This window comes from Falco punctatus, assembly GCF_963210335.1.
Source record: "Falco punctatus genome assembly, chromosome: 8".
Lineage (NCBI taxonomy): Eukaryota > Metazoa > Chordata > Aves > Falconiformes > Falconidae > Falco > Falco punctatus.
This window is the reverse complement of record NC_137588.1, coordinates 46,082,720-46,100,623: the sequence shown is the minus strand read 5'-3', so window position 1 is coordinate 46,100,623 and position 17,904 is coordinate 46,082,720. Positions and strand designations below refer to the sequence as shown.

The window sequence follows — 17,904 nt, the reverse complement described above, 5'->3', positions numbered from 1 at the left end:
GTCCAACTGTGTGAAAAATTTCCCTTTTTCATGAAACCTTGAGAACATGTGGGGTTACACTCTGTTGGAGAAAGACATTTCCTCCTGGAAGGAGCTTGCCAGCGTTGAACTGAGCTTTCGCAGGACAGCTATATCTAGAATGGCACCAGGTGGCTAGGGAGGTAGCTGGAGACAGCTCGTTTAGGTTCAGAGTCAAATGCAAAGCTATGTTCCTTAACCAGTTTTTTAGACACAGATAACGGGCTTGAAAGGTGCAAGTTTTGAGATTTGATCCCAAAAGAAAGGTGATTACACAGGAAAATATTAAGCAGTTGCCTCAATATTACGGGGAGCAGAAAGTACACCATATGTTGTCTCTGATCCCCTTCCTTTCGGTCAGTTGCCAGCCTGTTGAAATAAAAAACCCTAAAACCCCTGTCTGACCTTGTCTAAAACTTTTGAATCAAAAATGAAACCATTTTGCTTGCCAGTTTTGTTCCATCTAGCTGAAATTTCCCCTCCATGTGTTTATAACCAGACCTGAAATTAAAAGTTGCAGAGCTCTGGAAATAGCAGTTAGCTCAATTTTAGTCCGTTGTTCCCCTCAGTGCTCTATGTCTGGATTTTTTTACTGCATGTAGCTTGTTTTATTTAAAGACTTTTACTATTTTAAGTTAATATACTGGGATTCTGTTGCCCATAACAAACTCTTGCAAGGTACCTTCTGTGGAGCTGCTGCCACTTGCAAGTACTTAAGTCTTACAAAAATCACAGAGTAGTTGTCAGTGTGAGTCCCAGTAACTTGTTCCGGAGTCCCTATGGACCTGAACTGAAGTCCTCCTGCCATCTCTCCATGCATTAAAGAAGTGAAACTGTTTTGTGTAATTCATAATTAGTTATGGCTCTGCAAAACTGGTGAGTTTATAAGGTTATAGCTATAATGCAGACTTCTCCCTCATGCAGTACCTATTAAGACTGGACATTAAAATGTTCACATTTGTCTTGAATATTGAGGGTAGTGTACAAGTGAATTAATAAATGTATGGACTTACTGAATAATAAAAGCCTTTTCTGAAGAGGGATGGAAATTACATAATTGACACATCTCTTCTGAGAGTCCTCTAGTTGCTACTTCGTTTTGCCAGAACAGTTGTTTCTGCAGATAAATTAATTTAATGGGCTTTGACCATCATGAAGTGAATCTGGACTGTTTTCTTAATATGGAGAAGGAAGAATTAAATGTGCTGTATTTGAATTTTGTCAGAATATCAGATACACTTTTCTTTAGCAGATCCTCAAGAGGAAGATGTTGAATGGCTGCCTGTCCATTGTCTTCCCTTCCCGCCCCCCCCCCCCCCCCCCCCTTTAGAATAGGTGATTTCAAGCTGCTTAAAAGTGGGGATTTGCATTGCCAGAGAAACTGTAAAATGAAAAGCAAAAAATAGAACAAGAAGCTGAAGTTTTGAAGTTTAATCAGAAATTAAAATGCTAGGAACACCTTTGAAAAGCTTTGTTTCCATGTTGTTGAAATTCCCAAAGCATCTGTGTGTATAAATGGATATGGTGGTGGTGTTTTTGCATAAGGGTTTGTGAGCATCAGTTATGAGAGGATACTGGTTAAACTAAAAAGTTTTTTCAATGGTAAGACAGTCTGAAAACTCTTCTGCAATGGTATTTTTATGACTGCAATTTCAAATGGGAGTAGTCAGGCTCTTAGGATTCAATTAGAGTATGTTTGTCTCCTGCATAGCAATATATAATCCTTATTTATAACAATGCTGCATGACAGAGGTAGCTCTGACAATTTTAAATTATGCAACAATAAACACATTACAGAGCCTCTTTGGATTACACCACTGCTGGATGATTGCATCCAGCACCCATTTAGGAGGCCTTTTTGTGTACTTCCTGAAGATGATGTCCTAAAAACATGACCTGTAAACAAGGAGGAAAAACTTGGTGTTCCTTCTCTGAAGTCAGTGCAGGTGTATGAAGCAAAAACTTTTAATACAAACTTTCAGTGTTATCCTTTGAAATCCTTGAAAAAGATTTAATGGGTTAGAGATTATAGTTCCTTTTTTCTCTTGCGTTCTTTGTCTCTTATTGAAAAAGCAATTTTTCAATCCTTTGATAAACAGCTTGATGTAAAGTAACCCCTCTACCTAAACTACGATGTCAGTGCAAAGAGAAAGTTTAACAAGCGCAAAGCCGTAGCAGTATTTCTTGATAATTTTCAACAGTGTAATTTAAGAAGCTTAGCAATGACTCTGAACTCGTGTAGTTGAGGCTGCTATAGTCTTTGAATTGCTGGGAGACATGGCTGCTTAGTCATTATCTGAACAAGTTTCAAGTTTTTTTAAAAAAATAAATTGAAAATGTATTTCAGGTGAAAAAGGTAAAAACTGCCTATTGTCAGAGAAGGCAGTTGTCTGCAACAGCTGACAACACAAACATAGGTTGACAAATTGCCACTAATGAAGGAAAAAAACTGCTTTAGAAATGTCAAGATTTTTTCTTGATTTAAAATTAGTAAATTCTGAAGAAACAAAATAATTGGAATTTGAGATGGAATCACTCTGTGACAGATGGCACAATATTTTTTTTAATATTGGAACTATACTTTCCTACTAATAACGTATTCCCAATTGACCTTTTGCACTGAATCAGTGCCTTCCTCTAGAAGGAACCAGTTAAGTAATGCCTCCTCCAAAGGCATAAAATCATTCAAGTTGGAAAAGACCTTTAAGATCATAGAGTCCAATCATTATCTTAGCACCGCCAAGTCCATCACTAAGCCATGTCTCTAAGCACCACATCCATATGCCTTTTAAACACCTCCAGGGCTGGTGCCTCCACTACCTCCCTGGACAAGCCTGTTCCGGTGCTTGACAACCCTTTCTGTGAAGAAGTTTTTCCTAATATTAAATTTAAACCTCCCTTGGTGCAACTTGAGGCCGTTTCTTCTCATCTTACTGCTTGTTACTGGGGCGAAGAATCTGACACCCCCCTGCCTACAGCCCCTGTCAGGCAGCTGGGGGGAGCGATAAGGTCCCCCCGGAGCCTTCTCCAGACTAAACCCCCCCAGTTCCCCCCGCCGCCCCTCCCAGCACTTGTGCCCCAGCCCCTTCCCCAGCCCCGTGCTCAGCTCTGGACACGCTCCAGCCCCTCCATGTCCCTCTGGCCGTGAGGGGCCCAAACCCGAACCCAGGGTTCGAGGGGCAGCGGGATGTGACTCCATTCCCCACCGCTCTCTGGCCCGGCCGCCCAGCCAGCTTTGACCCCAGCGCAGAGCCCCCCGGGCAGCCATGAGCAGCCGGTGGCTGCAGGAGAGGCTGTGGGAGACGGTGTCAGAGGCTTCACTAAGGCCCAGGACACACCAGCCACAGCCTCTCCCTCGCCCACCAGGCCGGGCAGCTGCTCGCAGCAGGAGATCGGGGCTGTCAGGCAGGGCCTGATCCCCTGGGTGTCCTGCACGTGCCGTGTGATGGTGCTGGGGATGATCTGCTCCATCACCTTCCCGGCACCGAGGTCGGGCTGACAGGGCTCTGGTTCCCTGGATCCTCCTTCCTCTCCCTCTTGTACATGGACATCATGTTGGCTAACCTTCAGTCTGCTGGCACCTCCCCAGTCTGCTGGGACTGTTGGTAATGATGGAAACGGCTTGGCGAGCTCCTCTGCCGGCTCCCTCAGTGCCCCGGGGTAGATCCCACCCGGCCCCACAGACTCGCGCGTGTCCAAGCGGAGCAGCAGGTCACTGGCCGTTTCCTCCTGGCCTGGGGGGGCTTCATTCTGCTCCTCGTCCCTGTCCCCCAGCTCCGGGGCTGGGTGCTGAGGGAAGCTGCTCTTACTGTTAAAGGCTGAGGCAAAGGGGTGGCTGAGTACCTCGGCCTTTGTGGCAGTGTTCCTTGCCGTATCCGGTAGAGGGTACAGATTATTCATTCTTGGCCCTCCTTTTGCTTCTGATGTATTTGTAAGAAACATTTTTTGTTATCTTTTACGGCAGTGGCCAGCCTGAGTTCTAGCTGGGCTTTCACTCCCCCCAGTCTTCACCCTGCAGAGCCTCGTGACACCCTTGCAGCCCTCCCGAGCTGCCTGCCCCTTCTTCCGAAGGTCATAAACTCTCCTTTTGTCCCCCAGTTCCAGCCAAAGCTCTCTGTTCATCCAGGCCGTCTGCCCCGCTGCTGGGCTTTCAGCTCATGGGCACAGCCTGCTCCTGAGCCTTGAAGTTTCCCTTCTTGAAGAATGTCCAGCCTTCCTGAACACCTTGGCCCCTCAGGACTGTCTCCCAAGGGACTCTGTCCACCAGGCACCTAAACAGGCAAGGTCTGCCCTCAGGGAGGCCAAGGCAGAAGTTCTGCTGACCCCCCTCCTCCAAGAAGCAAAAACTTTTATTGTTTTGTGATTGCTATGCCCAAGATGGCCTTCAACCTTCACATCACCCCCAAGTCCTTCTCTGTTCACAAACAACGGGTCCAGTGGGTGTCTCCCCCAGCCAGCTCATTCACCAGCCGTGTTGGGCAGTTCTTTTCCACACACTGCAGGAAACTCCCGGACTGTCCCCTCTCTGCTGTGCTGTATTTCCAGCAGACATCTGGTAAGTTGGGTGCCCCCCGAGAACAAGGGCTAGCGACTGTGAGTCTTCTCCCGGCTGCTTATGGAGTGTTTCATCTGCCTCTTCATCCTCGTTGGGTGGTCTACAACAGACTCCCACCACGCTATCTGCCTTGTTTGCCTTCCCGCCACTTCTTACCCATAATCACTCAACCCTGTAGTCACCATCATTAAGCTCTAGGCAATCAAAAGGCTCTCTAAGATACAGGGCTACCCACCGCCTCTCCTTCCTTGTCTATCCCTTCCAAAGAGTTTGTAGCCATCCATTGCAGCCCTCCACTTGTGTGAGTCATCCCACCATGTTTCTGTGATGGCAGCCACGTCACAGTTTTCCTGCTGCGCAAAGGCTTCCAGCTCCTCCCGTTTGATGCCCATTGTGCATGCATTGGCATAGATGCACTTTGGTTGGGCTATTGATCCTGCCACCTTTTTGAGGGGAGAAGCCCTAATTCCTACTTGACCATTCTCAGGTGCTTCTGTGGTTTCTGGCACATCAATAACCCTTGTGTCTTTGCTGCTGCATGGATCTCCATCCTCTGCCTCCGCTGAGACAGCAGACCAAAGGACACCTTGCTAGCACGCCATCCGTCAAACACTGGCATGCTGCTCCTAATCTTATCTCTAGTGGGCCTGGTTTTATCCCTTTTCCCCTTCAAATCTAGTCTAAAGCTCTTTCAGTGAGCTCTGCTAACTCCTGGACAAAGATCGGGTTCTCCCTTTGAGACAGCTGTACCCCATCTGTCACCAGCAGGCCTGATGCTGTGTAGACAGACCCATGATCAAACCCCTCAAAATTCTGCCAGTGAAACCAGGCTCGGAGCCACGTACCTGCTTTTCCTGTTTCTTGCCTCATCGTTCCCTGCAACTGGAAGGACGGAGGAGAACATTGCTCGTGCTTCTGATCTCTTAACTAGTTGTCCCAAGGCTCTGAAGTTTGTCGGCTCCCTAAGGGCTTCTTTTATGCATGTGGTGGGCTTGGCCGCTGTTGGTCCTGGCCCTGCCCAACTCCCACCAGCTGCTGTCGTGCGGGGTTTGGGCTCCCAGACCGGTGGGTCTCTTGCCTCCCCCTGAGGTTCCCCCGGTTTGGGAAACCCCTGTGCACCACACTGGAGCGCTGCCCTGCCAATCCTGCCGGCACCAGAGCCGCTCAAGTCATCTCATCTTGCAGTACTCCGATATCATTGTTCATACCAGTCACATCTGAGTTGCAAAAACTGATCAGCACACAAAACCCACTTTTCCGATGAGTTTGTCCAGATTGAGTTTTACTTGACACCAGTTCATTAGTTCAGTTTATAGAAATGGTTGTGTCTGTGCAGTTCTTGCTAGTGCTCAGTGCATTTGTCACCGGGGGTGAAGTTAATCTCCTTCATCTAAATGTGGGCAGCTGCTTTGGGTCTGTCCTGCCTTTTGGGATACACGAAGCCATCTCTGGGACATGGTTGTATGCTCTGTGAACTAAGAGAGCCTTGATACTGCGGCAGAAGGATGCTTTTAAATTCGGTCTGTCAGTGCTGCAAGAGGTATCTCTGAACCGCGTCAGTCTAGTTTCTCTAGTCCATCTTCATTCCCAATGTATTTTTAACTTTTTTCAAGAGATTGCTCATTATCGCTGATTACATTATTTGCTATTTTTTTGTCTCCTTTGATGCCTGTGCCAGTAGTGCTTATGTAAAGGGACTTGATGATACTGAATGGTAAGAATGAACAAATGCAGCGGGAATTCAATTGCTATTTTGCCGTCAAGCACAAGTGTTCTTTCTAAATCAAGTCTGACCACTTACTGTGTCAGTCAGCTATGTTGTTGGAGACATGGAGAAACTGTTTCATTTACATTTGATTTAAGGGGAATTTTTGTTTGCTTGAGGTGCTCTATTTTATTTGGAAGTTTTAGAGATGTATGATTTCCAAGTGCTCTGCATGCTTTAAAACAAATTTGGCTGTAGTTGATCTTCATCTCAGCTGCAAAAATCCCATGTATTATGTGTACCTGTCAAATAACTGGCCAGCAGTACCCTATCCTCCCTACAGACAGGGAGTTTGAAGTTATTTGTCAAATATCACACAGGAGTTATTGATGATGGGTTCTTTTCAGGTACTTTTAAAATTAAATTTCTTAAATATACAACCATCCACCTCAGCTGGTACATGCAATTTTAGAATTCATGATGTAGAGCACCTGGTAATTAATGACAGTTTAGAATATCTCATTGTAACATCATTTACAACTTGATTAATTAGTTGATACAGCTCTTCTTAAATTTCAGATTTTAAGAGGTTTTTGAGTGTTTTCCAATAGTTTGACTGAGTCTTCCCATGGGTGCAGTAATGTGTTTCTGTGAATTTACAGCCATGTCTGCCAGTATTCTGAAGTCCTCTCTGCTGCCACCACATCTCTGCTTTGCTCTGACGTTCAACAAATAGTTTACTGGGAAGTTTGTGTGCTAATCTGGCAGAGAAAGTAATCCGCCAAAGCGAATAGCTTTCTTTTGGACAAGCATGCTGAAATGAAGTGTTGAGATTTGGAGACGCAGCAGTAGGATGGGCTGCGGCAGCCAACAGTTGGATTGTCTTAAACTGCCAAAGACCCTCAGTCAGGGAAGCACACACACTTCTTTCATAAAGGTTGGCAGTCCCAGTCGGGCAGTTTCTAAAGAAGAATTGCCATCAGTGAGGTATTCAGAAGAAAAATGACTGTTCAAAAATGACTGTGCAAAAAAGCAAAATTTCATTGTACCATGGTGGGGACACTCAATTATAAACTTCTTTGCCTCTCTGTATTCAGACAGAGCGGGGTTTCTGTGTGCTTGATTCATCACACTTGGCTTGAGAGAGAGCACAACATCTCCAGATATCGGAGAGGCTGATTTTGTAGTGCTTCAATGTCGCTTTTATTCAGCCCCTACTCAATAGAGCTTTGTGTTCTTCTTTCTCCTAGAGATTGTAACTGCTGCTGTGGAGGCAGAAACGATGTGGAAATATGGACCATAAAAAATATTGGCAAACTGGTGTTTCTCAAAAATATAACCCATGCTTAAAACAACAGCAAAATCTTTATTTGACTTTTAAATCATGGCATCTTATTGTCTTTTGATTTTTTTGAGCCTCTAAACAAAAGCGTAATATACTACAGCTTACTGTGAACTAGGAATTTAAGACATGGCAAATCTACAGGGAAAAAAACCCTGTGTTCAAAATAAAATCCCTTTCTGATAGGGCATTACAGAGAGTACAGCTGTTCGGTGGTGCGGTGCAGACAGGAGCTGTGCTGGAGACTGTAGCAAATGCTGTAACAGAAAGAAGGGAGAAAAGAGCCTTGGCTAGGCTGAGTGCAAGCTGCACAGCCTTGCAATGAGCTGAAGACTTACTGCAACTCCACCTCTTAGTATGTAGGTCTTTTCTACAAAGATTAGTGGAAAAGAAAGTTGAGGAGTGGGACACTACTGTTCCTGAAAGCTGGCAGTTTTCTATGTCTTGTTGATGCTGCACAGTCTTTCTCTCAACTTCAGTTTGTTTTTATCCAAATATATGCTGTTGCATCTGTTTACTTGGTGTTTCAGTGTTGGAAACGCACCTATCTTCTCAACAGTGCGCTGGGTTTTATCCTTTATAACTTGATTTGGAACTGGAGGGAGGAAGAAGCTGTGTGCTTTGCAATGGGAATTTGCTTTTTGGTCCCAAAATTAATAATGGGGTTGGTGAAAACCACGGTTTGAGTATGTTGGCATGTGGTTGACAGTTTGTGGGACAGTAATGTATTCTGTGTGGGAACATCTGTCGTAGGGAATGGCTTGGGGAGGGGGAAAGCATGTGATATAGCTGCAGATGCTACTTCAAAATGACTTGTATATGAATGCACAGGATAGTTTAATTAAAGGGACAATGGAATTTCCCCAGCTTATAGAGAAAAGTTGATGGAGAAATCTGGTTCAGTGGTGTTACTGAGCATCTCCTGGCTTGTGATAATGCTTGTACTGAGGGGTTTTGCAGGTTGCTCTGTCTCTGAAAGGACAGTACTGAGTGTTCATCTCAGTTCACTTCGTGCTATTTTTACAGCTTTCTGTGTTCGAATGGCTCAGAATAACATGCTTGTCATTCACCTGTCAACTGAGAAATGTAACTTACTTCAGACTTCCTTCCCCTGAGAGTAGCTCCAATATGAGGAATATCTTCAATTACCAGAAAATTCTGTGCTGTCCCTTTCCTGTGTGCTCTTAAAAGACAGGTGTTTTCAAAAGATCCTCTGTTTCAAGATGACCTAGTTAAGGATGCTTCTGTGCAGCAGGTCAAGGTTTTTGAGTAAAGTTTTTAGCATCACGAGATGCTATTCAAATTCTGGAGAATTGTGGATGCATTTTCAAGATTGCTGTACCAGCGAATGGAGGGCTGGAGGAACACCTGCCTGATACTGCAGTTTTTGAGTAGATAAAAAGTACATCAAGATGTTTAAGCCAATGCATTCAGATACCGGTGTCCTGTTGCAGAGGTGCGCTCTGTGCAACACCGGCAAAGTGTTTTGAGCTTTGCAACACCCGTGCACTGCTTGCATAGGTGAATTGCTTGATGAGCTTCCCAAGTTCTTTTGGGTTGACACGCAGTAGGATATAGGAGTGTTTCAAGCAAAAGGGAGCATCCCTATGCTTATACAAATTGGAACACTTCATCCTCACATGCATGGGAGCTGGATTGTTTTTTTTAATTGTGTGGTTGCTGCTGTTTCACTGGAGTGGGAATGGGCTTTTTAACTGTAACTTCAAGTGCTGCCAGTGATGCTCTGTAAGTTTTACTGGAGAGAACTTAACCGAATCAGTGGTAACAATGATCTGTCTGTCCGGTTTGAATAACTATGAATTTCGGATCTGATGTGTTAAGACTTTATGGCTAGAGAAAGAACAGATGTCATTAGTGGTTTCAAAATTGGTTGGAATTGAATGAATGCGGACACTTTGTATTTCATGATGGGTTACCCTTCACTGTTGCGGGTGGGCAAGAAATTTCCTACAGAGGGAAGTAAAACCCAGTTCTAACAGTTCTGTTTTGTTTCCTCCCACCTCTGACACAGGTTGCCAACTTGGCCTGTTCCATCTCGAACAATGAAGAAGGTGTGAAATTGGTTCGCATGTCAGCCAGCCAACTTGAAGCTCTGTGTCCCCAGGTAACGAGGAGCCTAAGAAGAAAAGACATACCGTAATAAGCTGGGTAACTGGTCCTGCTTAGAGCATGTTCTGGCCTTTTTGTGGCTGTCTATGGACTTGCTGCAGAACTTGGCTTTTTCCTTAATACATGTAGAAAAGGAAGTGCAGTGTAGCATCAAGACTTAGAAACTTTAAAATATGTGACAGAGTAATTAGTGATACAAATGGATCTTTTTTACATAATAGCTCTAATTTCATTTGGCCAGGATATTCGAGTAACGTGCAGGAACCTTCAGTGGTTATCTGTGCACATTCATGTTTCAGGAAGATGTCTTGTGAAGATGCTACCACTGCTCCTGTGCAGGCTGTGAGATGAATTATATTATTTTTTGCCTGAGTAGAATATAAATATGCCAAAAAATTTTCATGATACTAGGATCAGAGGAAGCTGGCTATGCATGAAGTGTTTGAACCTGGCTGAGACTACCTTTTAGTTAATAACTTTTTAATGGAAACAAGGAAATCATGTATATGTAAGCACTAGACTATCCTCTTCCATTTTGACAGCCCTGGTTTTTAATTGTTAATAACTAGATACTTGGATGAACCCCTGAAGACTACAGTGCACTGCCAATTATTGTAATATACATCTTCTAAAGCAACAGGAAATTAAGATTTGAAACATCTAAGTAAGCTGTTGTTGGTGATGGGGAGCTAACGGAAAGTATATACTCAAAAAAATTGGTCAAATGGCAGTTTATGAAATTAAAGTGTGTCGTCTCAGGATTATTTGGAATTCTTTCAGGTTTTCCCACATATATATTGGTCCTTTCAAAACCAGTCAAAATGAAGAGAGATACAGGTATGTTCACCTGTACCTGCCTCAGCAGGAGGGGAATTTTAAGGGAACAGGTGAAGATAGCATGGAGAGCAGGACTGGTTTAGGTTTTCTGTTACTTTTAAGTAACAGTGCTATTAAATAGGTGAAGATAGGCATCTAAACATAAAACATTAAATATTATCTAGGAGGTCTTTTGTCATCCAGGGGTGGACTTCTGTGGTTCCCACACCAGCATCAGACCCTGGGTCTGGTTCATCAGCTATATTGGCTGTGAAGTTCTTTGCCTCCCACATCTGGGGCGAGCGGTGTGTATAGCTTGTTAAAACCAAAGGTCAATTTTTACAGTTGGAACAAAGCATGTGGAAAAAGCTTTTAAAAATACACCTTATCTAGTATAAGGGCTTGCTTGTCTCTAAAGTAACTGACTAGGCTGGATGTGAATTTATTTATTTATTTTTAGTTCTCTCCAAGAATATGGGTATCTAATGCATGTTGTTCCAAACAAATGCTGATGCTTTTGAAAATAATCATCTTAAGAAAGTGAGGTTTGGTTTTCTTTGAATCTAATGTTTCTGATAGTTGTCCAAGTCTGACGGGGGGTTATTTTCCCCTTTGCATTGCTCAAATTGTGTGTATTTCAAAATCTTTATCTTTGCTTTTCCAACAACTGCCTCCTAATATAAATATACTCCTTTCTAAAATAAACACCACGATAGTCAACATGAAATAATTAACAAACTGTAGTCACCAAACTGCAGTCACATCTACTGAACGGCAGCCGTTAACCTTAGACTTCAGGGATTAAGGATAATATATTTAACACACATTGGAAGCTTTGATTATCTATAAATGGACAAGGGCTATAACCAATGGATTTTGGCTTTACAAAGGTCACATATCTGAACTTCCAAGCCTGCAGTTCAGATGCTCTTCTGCACAGTCTTGCTTTAATTTCAGGGGCGTCACCAGGAGATTAGTAAATGACACTATAGATGTTCATAGCACTTGAAGGAGTGCTTTTATATTACATTACATGTACTCTGGTTGATTCTTTAATGCTCTAAGAGTATTTAAACATGTTGTGAATCCTGAGAGATAATTAGGGGCACTTACCTAAACTGTTTTACAAATGGCATCTGTGTTTTCTCCTAACAGTACAGAAGTTTCTTTTATGCCAGTCTAAGTGATGCAGCACCCTTCTCGACTGCGTTACTGAATGGTCACCAAACTTTGATTATTCTGTATAATCCCTAATTGCTTCTAGATATAAAGAACAGCCTAGTGGGATTTTATTTCCTTCTTTAGGCAATTATCTGTTTATTTTCCAGTTTATTCCTAATGAGAGTCACAGCTGCTTCTTGAATCCTTTTAGGTGGCTCTGCTGAGCAAACATGTGAATTAGGCATAAAATACAGATCAAACCCAACATTATACGCTTTTTTTCTTGCCTTTTTTTTTTTTTCCGGCTTTGATGGTATTTTTCCAGGAATATGCTCAATTTGGAATGAGTCAAGTCAATAAGTAATTACAATAGTGTCTGAAACTCAAGTGGATGTATCAGTATGACAGAGAAATACGATGTATGGAATTTAATTCAAGGTATTGCTGTGGTTGAAAGGATGAAAGTGAAATTTAATGCACTTGAGTCCCAGGTAACCTTAAATAGCTTAGCTGAGTAGAAGCCATTCAGGGAGTAGGGAACTCCTGGTTAAAGAATGATTTCTGCAGAAATCAATCTGTAGAGTTAATTATAAAAGCTGTATCTCAAATAGAGCAGTTACTCAGTCCCTTGCCATAACTAGACTTTTTGAGCTGGCAGCAGAAGTAAGGAACATGCAACACTTCAAGCTGGTTAGGGAAAACTTGGAAGTTTTGTTGGAGTGGACAAGAAGTCAGTCATTGCTGGTGTCACATAGAGGTTCAGATGTTCTCAGGTTTAAAATGTAATTATTTGAGGAAAAAGAAGATGCAGAAAATTTTTCATGTGAAAAGCCTCTACAAAAGCAAGCAATTAAATTTGCTTAGTGTGGCTGTGTTACTGGAAATCAGCTCTTCCTCAAGAGTAACATCATCCTTCCTGTTTGTGAGTCCCTAGCCAATTAACGCAGAAATTATTGTGAAGTTGAAGACTTAATGTGATATTTAGAGCTCCCTTTTGATGGTGCAGAAGGAACTGTTAGGAAGAGCTGTGCATGCTCCATAGCAGGGTGACTTGTGTTGGTCTGGGTTTACAGGGGAGGAATAAGGCAGCATTAGGGGGGTCTCTGTTGCTTTCTTCATAAAGCCTTGACTTACAAGCCTGCCCAGATTCTGTTTTTTGAGGACACATGCTGCTGAAAGTCTGCACATCAAAGTGAAACAACTTTGTCCAGCATCTCACAGGAGTTACCTGCAGTTCTGCAGCTTCATGCCTTGCTAGGTGGTGGGGAAACAAGCCAGTCTATGGTGGCTTAAGATGAAGGAAAAAAAGTCCTCCATCACTACAGTTGAAATGTTTAAAAAAAAAAAAAAAAGAACGAAAGCTGAAGATGTCTTTCATAATGAAAATGGAAAAGTACTGCTGTGAAATGCTTGGAATAGTTGCCTGTGCTTCCACTTGCTTTGCAGAGCGCTGGGGGAGGTTTTCTTTGCCTTGCTAAACACAGAGCTTGCCAATGGTAAATTAGCGAGAGATTTTGTTTATCTCGACTTGAAAACCTGGATCCTTACTCGGAACTGTCTTCTGAGTTCTGTTTCCAAGACGTACTTGCTTTGGGAGCTTGCAAAAGCTGTTTTGTAACAGCATTTTGCATTAAAGATGTCTGAGAAGAGAGTTTAACCATAGGAATGTTTCTGATCATACAAGCTGTAGGTGTTTAGAAAGCAACAGTGAAAATGCCCCAGTACAGCTCTTGAAAGGAAGGAGTATTGCTCCAGCCTTTTGATGTGACAGTCTGCTGTCACTTGCAGCTGCTTTTACCAGTCATATGTTGACTTTCTTGTTCTTTAAAGCCTCCTGAAGTTATAGACTTCTAACCAAATTGCAGTCAGGCTGAGAGTTTTTTGAAAATAATTGTGGATTAGAATTTCCATCAGGTTGAGTGTTCACTTCTGCCAGCAAAAGCTGGAGCCCCTTGCCCTTGAGACTGATCATCTTCTGGGAAGCAGGTTGCAGGAGCAGGGTAACCTGCACTTCTTTGGGGTGGGCGTGCAGGACCTGCTCTCTCAACTTTAAGGTAGGGCTTGCTCTGAGCCAGGGCTGGTTACCTTCCTCCTCTGCTGCCCAAATCGCTCATCCCTCATTAGAAACATAGGGAGGGCACCGGGCAGCTTCTCTGCCTGTCCTCTCCTTGCTCCCTCTAAATCTACCATAGCACAAACAGCGTGTTTAGTTGCCCCCTGAACAGTAAAGTGAGCGTTGCCTGTCCACTATAATCCAGATAATTATTGGATTAAATTCATTTTTAAAATAAAAATAAATTGACATAATATTAACATCGTATTTAATAATTGCTGTTCCACATCCTTACATTCCAATTTTGAAATGCTTGAAAAGCAATTTGCTGCTTATAGATCTCTGATGAGGCAGGTGGTTACATACGCTGATCACACCTACTGATACAAACAGAAAAAATACCAAAGCATAAGGAAACCCACGTAGAGGTTCCAAATAGCACAAAAACTTAAGGTGCAGCATCATAGAGAAACAAAAAACCCCTCCAATCCCCCCCTCCAAATCAACCAGACCCAAATGTGAGCAGCAGACTTTCCTCTTTGAGTCCCCAGTTACTGTCAGCAACCTGGTGGCTGCTGGAGAAGAAGGTAACTTGATTTTTCTTGCGGTAAAGACTTAACATTGAAAAAGTGGCCCTTTTTTCTTCTCTTTGAAAGACTGTCAAATCTTTTGAATGTCCTAACTAGCAGTTCTATCTCCAGACTCTTTAATTACGGGTGCTTGAAGCATTTTATTGGCATTGACTAGAAATACTTGTATTAAAAACTTAACACATGGGTTGCAGCTTTGTGTCATGCAGGCTTGCTGTGAAGAAGAGCCAGCACAGGACGGGAGTGGCCATCAAAGAAACTATTAGAACCTCAAGCAGTTACTGATGCATAAAAAGAAGCAAAGTTAGGAGAAAGGGATTCAGTTCTGTAGAACAAGGTATGTTAGTGTGTAAGGACCCTATGTTTTCTTCGGAGGCGCAGTATTTACTGCGGAGTGCCATAGCAGAAAAGCTTCCCGAAAAGACAGAGTCCCTGAAACCCCCAAAGCTTCAGCACTTGAAGTCAGTGAAATGCAAAATGAGGTAACAAAAATGGGCACCAAAACAAATGGCAGCAAAATTCTTGCAGCTTCTACATTGACTGGTACAATAGTATCAGTCCTCAGCTACAAATGAAAATACTTTTTCCATGTATGGGGAAGTTGATAGGATAATTATCTATACACAATATGAAAACAGTAAATACTTCGACAGTATGTTGTTATTTAACCCCAGCCAGCAACCAAGCCCCACACAGCCGCTCGCTCGCTCCCCCCACAGCGGGATGGGGGAGAGAATCAGAATAGTAAAAGTGAGAAAACGTGTGGGTTGAGATAAAGACAGCTTAATAGATAAGGCAAAAGCTGTGCGCACAAGCAAAGCAAAATAAGGAGTTTGTTCATGACTCCCCCTCAGCAGGCAGGTGCTCAGCCATCCCCAGGCCAGCAGGGCTCCATCACACGTAGGTCACTTGGGAAGACAAATGCCATCATTCCGTTTCCCCCCGTTCCTCCTCCTTCCCCCAGCTTTATATGCTGACCATGATGCCATACGGTGTGGAATAGCCCTTGGGTCAGCTGTCCTGGCTGTGCCCCCTCCCAGCTCCTGGTGCCCCCCCCCCACTCGCTGCTGGGGTGGCTGTGGGGAGCAGAAGCAGCTTTGGCTCTGTGTGAGCGCTGCTCAGCGCTAAGGAAGACACCCCTGTGCTAACAGCGCTGTTCCCAGCACAGATCCCGAACACAGCCCCATATTAGCTACTGTGAAGAAAATTAACTCTGCCCCAGCCAAAACCAGCACACAGTAGTGTATGCTGAACTGGAAAAGGTCATGTTATTCCAGTAAAAGTGTGTATTTGTGGGTCATTATAGCACTGTAACAACAAGAGTAAGTATCTCTGCAGAGATGCCTGCGGTCACTCTCTGCGTAACTCGCAAGAAAGGAGAGTGCTCAAAAGTACCTTTTATACATCGGAACAAAGTATTGGAAATCAAAGCAAACTTTTCCTTCTTTTGGTGCATCAGCCTCTGTACACTTGCTGGTCACTGCCATTATAGCTAGCGAAAGTGCAAAAAAATCTTCTGTATGTTTTGCTTCCAGGCATTTCAGCTCATCAGAGTCTGCAGAGTGCTTTTTGCTGTATTGAACTACATAGAGGGTTAGCACACGTAGACATGTGGATGCAAACCTGGGGTTGGATGTAACTGGAAGCGACTGAAATGTCCTGCTTATGAACCTTTTCTTCCACTCAGAACAAAATGCAATTAGGAGTGAGGAAGGAGACGTGAGTAGGGTGAACACTGGAAGTAACTTTGACATCTGGCATATGTAAAATTAAATTATGAGCAGCTTCTTACAAACTGCCAATAAGCAAGCTATGCTTTCTTTAGTACAGAAAAATACAGGCATTAAAATCCATGTGGGCAAGGAGAGAGTCCTGGCTGGGCTGAGCTGCTGTGGTGGCTTTGGTGGTAAGGTCATGAATTCATTTGTTGACCATTTGGAAAGCTGTGATCTGAGAATCGTATTTTTGCTTCTGCCTTACAGCTAGCCCTCTGTATCACAGGAGCGCTCCCTCAGCAGGAATAAAACAGAGCAAATGAGGGGCAGTGTGTGGTGCAATTACCACTTTTGGCAGGTTGAATAAGAGACTTCTTCCACTCAGCTTTGCACGGAGGTTGCTTTAAAAGGCAAAGCTGAGATCACTGCTTCTGCCTTTGCTCACTCTTGGATCTTCTTTCCAAAGCAAACTTGATCCTGTGGTGTGCTTGACGAGCGCCCTTTCACATACTCCAGAATAAAACTGGTTTTCACATCACAGCTGGGGCTTGGTTTGTGTGTGTCCCTTTTTCCTCTGCCCCTGAGATGATGGCTGATGGATGGCTTCTTGTTTTATTAGTTTTCTTTTTTCTTCTAAACAAATACAAAGTATCCTGGATTTGAAGGCCATGGAGCTACTTTCCAACTCATTACCCAGATGTCACAAGGAAGCTGGTAAATCAAGATCTTTATTTAAAAACAAAAACCAAGTGAGTTATTTAGGAATCACAGATGTTTTGGTTGTAAAGAAAAGTTGTATAGTGAAGAGAGAGGACTGGATGTTTGTTTTTGAAACTGAAAAAAACCTTGTTGTGGCACAGTAGCATCTGAAAACCAATGCTACAGGGAGCAGGGCGAAGTTAAACCAGCTGCAGAAAGAACAGTCTCCTGTGAAGAGCAAAGAGTCCTATCAAAAAGATGGAGACAAAAAATATAAAGTGCTTACAGCCACTGAAATGGAGAGTTACATGGCTTACAGACGTGTGCACTGAGACTATGTTAAGGTACGACAGGTAGCGTTTGCAGTGCAAAATAAGTAGGTGATAGTTTTCTTCCCTCAAGTGATGTTTCTTCCTTGGGCCATGGCAGCCAAATGTTCAAAACTGTTCTTCGTGGGAACACCACCACGTAGGAGAGCTTTCTTCTAGCCTCTGCTGGTCTTTCAGATGGGGTGCTGTAAAGGTGAGACTGGAAGCCATCATAAATGAAGTCTAAAAAAATTAATTCTGGGTGACCCAGTGGCTTTAATTTACCCACAGGTATATCTAAGATTATGATGTTTTCTGTCCTGGACTAGCTAGCTGTGCTGTTTAAGAGAGCTTCTGGGCAAAGCAGCCACAGTGCTGTAACGCAGGCAGAAGTCACTCCTCAGGGAACCTGGGAGAGTCCTGTCCTGCAAAGGTACAAATATATAAATCCAGTCTGACACCTTTAGTTTCAATAGGGAAAATAAACGAAAAAAAGCAGCAGCTTCTTCCCATGAAAGATACGAGATTTGAGGTACAGATTGAGACATCAATTGCAAGTCTTTTGAATCCTAAGCCTCTCCGATCTTGGGGCGTGCATTGCCAAGTCCTGGCTGCTGCTGCAGGAAGCTGCGAGGTGGAGGAGAGCAACTCCAAGTAACTCGCTAGAATCATGTTATCGAGCGTTGGGCTGTCTGACTTGAACACTGCAATTGCTACATGAAACAAAGCACCGATAAAAATAGTGTGGTTTCTTGCCATGCTTCATTTCCTTCTGGATAGTCTCAAAATGTCCCTGTTTGATTCTTTTCTTT

At 43.4% G+C, this 17,904-nt stretch overlaps 1 protein-coding gene across 1 annotated transcript in view; it reads left to right on the top strand.

The window, feature by feature from the left end:
* Nucleotides 1-17,904, top strand: part of CTNNA1 (catenin alpha 1) — a 122,832-nt gene that overhangs the window by 78,990 nt on the left and 25,938 nt on the right. Inside the window, exon 10 of the mRNA XM_080398305.1 lies at nt 9,653-9,745. Within this exon, the coding sequence (XP_080254431.1) occupies nt 9,653-9,745 (93 nt within the window). The remainder of the gene's footprint in view (nt 1-9,652; nt 9,746-17,904) is intronic.